Below are 6,819 nucleotides of genomic sequence, written 5' to 3'. Positions count from 1 at the left end.
GTGTTGATGAGATCCCCTCTCAGCCTTCTCTTCTCCAGGCTGAACAAGCCCAGCTCCCTCAGCCTTTCCTCCTAGGGGAGATGCTCCAGTCCCCCCATCATCCTTGTTGCCCTCCTCTGGACTCTCTCCAGGAGAGTTCCTCATCTTTCTTGAGCTGGGGATCCCAGAACTGGACCCAGTGCTCCAGGTGGGGTCTCCCCAGGGCAGAGCAGAGGGGGAGGAGAACCTCCCTCGCCCTGCTGGCCACGCTCCTCTTGATGCACCCCAGGATGCCATTGGCCTTCTTGGCACCAAGGGCACCCTGCTGGTTCATGGTCAGCTTGTCGTCCCCCAGGACCCCCAGGTCCCTCTCGGCAGAGCTGCTTTCCAGCAGATCAGCCCCAGTCTGTACTGGTGCCTGGGGTTCAACTTCATGGGGTCTCATAAAGCTGAATTTGGGAAGTTTCCTCCAACCACCCTCCTCACCCCCATTGTCCAAATCAACCCAGCACCGGTGACCATGAAGTATTTCCTCTCCTTTCAATAGCAGCCACACACAAGATGATTTCAACAGCTGGATCAAAGGAGCAGAGCCAGGTTACAAGCGGCATCCGAGACGATAGTTCCGCTACTTGGATATCTGTTGCTAAAAATAAGTAGCTGTGGGAAAAGTACTTAGCTCCTTGCAAGAAAGATAACGTCCGTGGTTCTTTATTTCACTGCTTCTTTGCTTCTCTGGTGTTATCCAGAGGAAAAGCCTAGTAAATCCTTCACTAAATATACATACACATATTTTAACTAAAATAAAATTCCTCCCTAAGCCAAAAGCATTTGCGGATGACACACGTGCTGCACTGGGATCCCTAAGCCAGCTGCGGGGCCCGTGACCTTCCCCTCTCCCACCCTTTTCTTGTTTTTTACCAGCACGGCTCTCCTTATCACAGACGGATCCCCAAAGCAGCTTCGCTTTCGCCGAGACCTCGCTATTTTTAAGACACAAGCTCCGATTTACAAGGTGCTTACAGCCGCATGGCAGGAGGAGCCTGCTGGAAGAACGGACATTAGGTGGCGATTTTTAACGGGGTTCAAAGCGAGGTGAACTTCAGTGCACGCCGCGCCCGAGCAAAACTCGCGCTTAACTCCAAACCGGGCAAAGATGCGAATGCATCAGAGAACCGGTTTCAAGGGCAAGCTGCAGACAAGCATTCCATAAATACAGGCGACTACAGTTAATTATCAACTTGCTCGGCAGAAGGCTGTGGCTATGGAAATACGGCTTCTTGTGTGTTCAGGAGAGGGCTTGCAAGAGAATTCAAGTTTTCAGATCGGCAGGGACAACGGCTCCCCTTAGGCCGGCCGGCGGCCATCAACAGAGCTATCTCGCGACTTCGTATCTAGGACAAGGGCTCACTTTCTGCTCCAAACACCGGTTTGGACTGAACCCTCCATTACGCACAGCTCCCCAAAAGCTTCAGCCCAAACTATAACACAATAATTTTATAATCGAGGTGGTGCCGGTGCCCGCAGCTTTTCACGGGAAGCGCCACGCCGCTGCGCTCCTTTTTTACATGTGGAAAAGGGCCAAGTGCTGTTGGAACTCAGCCCCCTAAGGTCTCCATCCTAAAAACCTCCCTAGTTTTGCATATCTCACCGCTGGTCAAACAGCTCCAGCTGGCTCTGGCAAGCACTCGCGGGACCTCGGTGTGCGCAAACACGGGGTCACCTCCAGCCAGGTAGCGTTGAACAGATTGAGGAGACCTCGCCCTCCCATTTTGCTTCAAAACGTACACGTGGGTAACAGTCAGGAAGAGTGAGACATAGCTGTGCTAAGCTAAAGCTTAAACTGAGCGCAAGTTTTTCTTCAGCTAAAAAAAAAACCAAACCAAAACAAAAAGTCTTCCCGAGAAACACACGGCGGCGATCAACAGAGCTATCTCGCGACTTCGTATCTAGGACAAGGGCTCACTTTCTGCTCCAAACACCGGTTTGGACTGAACCCTCCATTACGCACAGCTCCCCAAAAGCTTCAGCCCAAACTATAACACAATAATTTTATAATCGAGGTGGTGCCGGTGCCCGCAGCTTTTCACGGGAAGCGCCACGCCGCTGCGCTCCTTTTTTACATGTGGAAAAGGGCCAAGTGCTGTTGGAACTCAGCCCCCTAAGGTCTCCATCCTAAAAACCTCCCTAGTTTTGCATATCTCACCGCTGGTCAAACAGCTCCAGCTGGCTCTGGCAAGCACTCGCGGGACCTCGGTGTGCGCAAACACGGGGTCACCTCCAGCCAGGTAGCGTTGAACAGATTGAGGAGACCTCGCCCTCCCATTTTGCTTCAAAACGTACACGTGGGTAACAGTCAGGAAGAGTGAGACATAGCTGTGCTAAGCTAAAGCTTAAACTGAGCGCAAGTTTTTCTTCAGCTAAAAAAAAAACCAAACCAAAACAAAAAGTCTTCCCGAGAAACACAAACAGAACGTTTTAATCTGATTTTCAGTCATCAGGCAAGGAGGGGAAAAAAAAAAAAAAAAAAAAAAAAACAAAAACCAAAACCATAGCAGATAATCAGGGCTTTAAAACACAACGCTGCAAGGGTAAAACCTCAGCGCTGTCATTAGCATCAGCACAACGAGCCTTGGGGCTACGGACCAGCGCGGGCCACAGACCAGCTCGACGCTCACACGTGAAAAACAGAAGCCAGGCGAAGAATCCCGTTTTTCAACCCTTTAACCCCACAAACACCTTCCTTTAGGAGAAGTCTGCAATACACGGTATGGCGGATTTAGGAAAAGGCCGTCACTGCTTTTCTCCCCGCTGCAAGATCTGGAACTGTTTGCTACTTTAAACAAAACAAAAACAAAAAACAAAAAACAAAAAAAACCCACCAATTTTCAACTTGAAAAGACCCTGCGTCACTACGTGACCTTTCGCAAGTCTCCCTTAAAAAACTTGGTGGGGTTTTCCTGTTCATTGAACGTGGCAGTGAAAACACAAGCTAAGCGCCGGTCGTACAAGCGACCAGCTTCAGAAAGACTTTTTTTTTCTTTAAAAAAAGAAAAAAACAGGCTGCCCAGGGGGGCTGTGGAGTCTCCTTCTCTGGAGATCTTCAACCCCCGCCTGGACGCTGTCCTGTGCCCCCTGCTCTGGGTGAGCCTGCTTGAGCAGGGGGGTGGCACTGGGTGAGCTCCCGGGGGCCCTGCCAGCCCCGGCCACGCTGGGATTCTGTGAAAAAAAATGTCTAAGCTGGCAGAAAAGGTGCACAGCCCCATTAAAGACTACAGTACCTCCCTGTGCGCTGCCTCTCCTCCAGCGGAGCGGAAAGCTTACCTTCGAGGCTGCTCCCACCACCTTTTCACTCGACTCTCCAATGGCTTCTAGATAACAGGATGCTGTGGGGTTTATTTTTCGGATTCGCTTTCCTTGGTTTGAGATTTTTGGGGGTATAAAACCAGGAGAGGTGATCTTTCGATTTGCAGGACTCACAGAAACTGTAACGCTGCTCGTACAAAACAAAAAAAAAAATTTAAGAAAAAAAAAACCCACACCAACCTGGCTGAGCCTGCAAGGATCAGACTTATCCCGAGGAAATAAAAACGGTCTCGGAGTAATAACCTGACGCCCCGGTTGGTCAGAAGCACCAAGGGAAGCCTGAGCGGGTCAGACTAAAAGATGGGGTTGAGGTGTTTCGGCTACGGGCTGGCAATTCGAAGGCAAGGAGCCACGACAGAGCAGGCTGGGCTCTGGGCTCGTAAGCTTAGCAAGCGACTGCTGCAAGATATTTTGATTTGATTTTCTTGAGGGGGGGGAATAAAAAAAAAAAAAAAAATATGAGAGGAAAGCTTGCAAGCTAAGATTAGAGTCACACAATTCAAAACTATATTTTTTGCCAGAACAGGAAGGAACTTTCAATACGCCAACAAGTCAAGAGCCCGCAGTTTGACCGCTTGCTGCTGAAGGACAATTTTATTGAAATTGAGGAGGGAAACGGCCTCTCCGACAGCGTACCCGATCCTCGGCATCGCCACCTCTGCCGACGCCGAGGCTGGGAATCCAGCATCAGGCTTGCATGTTATTTGAAGCATATTTGCATATGTAAGTGGCGACTGGCATTTCTCAAACGTAGATTATGCCCGGGCCTCAAACACACACACTTTTTATTGAGTAAAAACCCCATTTGCTGTCGACGAGGCGGCACAAGAGGCCTGGTAAGCACAGCAGAAGGCACGAGATCGATCATCTGCTGAGTTTTGGAGTGTCTGGGTGTTACCTCACTTGTTTCCTTGCTGATTGGGGGGGGAAAAAAAAAAAAAACAAACCAAAACGAGCATCACCTTCACGCAAAAATGGAGCACACGGTGCAATTTGCAGAGAAGTCCTGAACGGATGGAGGCTCCTTGTCGGATCTTAAGTACCTGTTCCCTAAAGGGACGGGAACGCAGCAGAAAGCGCGGCACCTGCAAACGCCAGCAGTGGCTTTTCACCGCAGCGGGCGAGGATCGGCAGGTCCCCTCTTCTTCCTCCTCCTCTTCTTCTTCTTCTTCCCCACACCCTCTGCCAGGGTTCGGGCTGTCGCAAGCACAGCGAAAGCCTTGGGAAAGCCCTGACTAGTTAGACGGCAGTGTTTGCAGGTGAGATCACCCACAAGGAAAAAAAAAAATCCAGCGGCGCCTGGCAGAAGGGCTGTTAAAATCATGCCTAACCGAGCAATGAGACGAGAGGTGAAATTCAGAGCTTGGTATAAAGCAATGCACGTGGAGGAGGGGGGGGGGGGGAATAATTCTGGCTCCGCGTGCACAGGGAATAGGCTCCCAGTGAGCTCTGCTGCTGGGGAAAGGTCTCAGTTGAGACTTATAGGACGGGAAAAAGTAGATGAGCTTTGACGGTTGAAGACAGGCTCGTGCGGCCAAAGTGAGAATAGAGGAAAAAAAAACCAAACAAACAAACAAAAAACAAAAACCACACCAAAACACAACAGGAAATCATGTGCCAGCGCCGCAAGCCCACGAGTGCCCCACATCCTGAGCCAGGCACGCAGCCCCAGCTTCCCCCTCGGCAAAAGAGCACTCGGGGAGGTACCAGGGAAAGTCACCAAGACGATTCAGAGAGGTTTATATTCAAAGACAGGCTTTGCAGACCACAGCTTGAATCTGGGAGGGAGGCCGAGTCGTAAAGACAAACACGGAACCGATTATTTTGCGTTTCTCACGAGGGCTGCGCAAGAGAGCACCCAAGGCAATGTCCATTTCGTGGGTTTCAAACCAAAGGAGGACGTTTTGCCATTAAACGGTGGAGCTCTGCCTCAGGAGGCGACACAAGCCAAAAGTAAAAAAGGGATTTAGAAGGGCCTGGACAAACGACCAGGAGCCATCGTGGACCACCGGGAGTTACGCTCGAAGGCGCAGTACACTGGAAAAGAAGTAAAAGCAGCTTTAGCCCTCGCAAGGACCAAGTCAGAAAATCTCACCCAAAATTTAGGGGAAAAAAAAAAAAAGGGCAGCAATAAAGCAGATGAGAACAGCCCCCCACGTGCTACAGCCTCCACAACCGCTCCATCTCGCTCCCACTAAATTCGCCAGGCAGGACAGAAAAGAGAGGAAAGAGTTTTTCTTCTGGAAAGAGCTTTTCTTTTCAACAGCTTTCCTTCTTGGTACGGCTGGGCAGGGGGGCTGTATCCCCCCCTTCCCCTTTCAGAAAGCTCAGCTCTGCGATCAAAACCAACGTCTGAAGGCAAGAGACACAGCGGAACACGCTTGGCCTGCCCGCCGCCGCCACAGCTCCCGTGAATAACCCCAAGAGAAGGTCCCTCGATGGAAGGGCAGGACTTCTTCCCACGTTACTGGACCGTACTAACCTGGATCAACAAACCCAGGATGACGTGGCAGGAGGGGAGCAGAGCTAGCACCGCCTCACCAGCCCAAAAGAGGAGAATTAAGCAATGCCGGGACGCGCCAAGACACGCTGGAGCGCAGCCGCCTTCCTCAGTAGGTGCTGCCGAGGTACTAATTGCCAAGTTTCTCAAGAGCAATCCATCCTTCTTTCACCCTCAATTAAAAAAATAAATAAATAAACCTGTTTTAATACTCTGAGCTCAGCGTTTGCGGAGGCAACAAGGACAGCCAGGTAAAAGAACCGGAGGTTTTTTGGGTGAGGATTCAATCCATCACAAAGCTTTTCAGCCAAACTCCTTAAGACCCGCTCCCAGATATTTTGCTGCCGGCAGCACCTTCTGCGACAGAAGAATTATGAGAACCACCACGAATTCCACCGAGGCTGAGCGAGGAGCCTGCCGCACCATCCACAGAAGAAAAATCCCAATTTATGGATCTGCTTGGCCCTGTCTTTGGTCAGGCAACACCACCGGTTCCTCAGTATCCTCAAACCTGCGCTAAAAGCAATCGGATCTCAACACCTCTACAGAAGAGAAGTTTAAGGCCCAGAAAGCACCAGAGAAATGTAACGTTATTGATTAACCCCGGGGTGAATCTCTGTTTTCATCCTCAATACCAAACCCAGGTTGCGCCCTGGATTTCAGACACGATGCAAAACACAGTGAACTGGGGAGAGAACGTGGGAAAATCAAGAGGTTTAATCACACGAGGCGGCGGGCGGGGGGTTTAGCAAAGACCAGGGGCAGCACAGCAAAGGGAAAACAGAAAAGGGCCACGGGGTCTTACAGAGCCAGCACAGACCCCACGCATGGGACCGAAGAGACCCAGTCCCCATCACTGGGGCATCGCCCAAATCCCAAGCCCCCTCCTCCAGCGCTTGCACCCCTGCCTTTTCTTGCACCCCTCTTACCCCAGGTCCCCTGCCCCGCAGCGGGGGACCCCCTCCTCCCTGCTG

At 51.0% G+C, this 6,819-nt stretch overlaps 1 protein-coding gene across 1 annotated transcript in view; it reads right to left on the bottom strand.

Moving 5' to 3' along the window:
- CCDC12 (coiled-coil domain containing 12) overlaps positions 1-3,995 on the bottom strand; it is a 41,470-nt gene extending 37,475 nt beyond the window's left edge. Inside the window, exons 1-2 of the mRNA XM_035895631.1 lie at positions 3,975-3,995; positions 3,304-3,624 (exon numbers count right to left, since the gene is read on the bottom strand). Of these exons, the coding sequence (XP_035751524.1) occupies positions 3,304-3,624; positions 3,975-3,995 (342 nt within the window). The remainder of the gene's footprint in view (positions 1-3,303; positions 3,625-3,974) is intronic.
- Between the last annotated feature and the right edge of the window lie 2,824 nt (positions 3,996-6,819).

The sequence above is a fragment of the Egretta garzetta genome, unplaced genomic scaffold (assembly GCF_000687185.1).
Source record: "Egretta garzetta isolate BGI_Z169 unplaced genomic scaffold, ASM68718v1 scaffold275, whole genome shotgun sequence".
In the NCBI taxonomy this organism is placed as follows: Eukaryota; Metazoa; Chordata; class Aves; order Pelecaniformes; family Ardeidae; genus Egretta; species Egretta garzetta.
The sequence above is the reverse complement of the archived record's forward strand: the minus strand, read 5'-3'. Positions and strand labels throughout refer to the sequence as shown.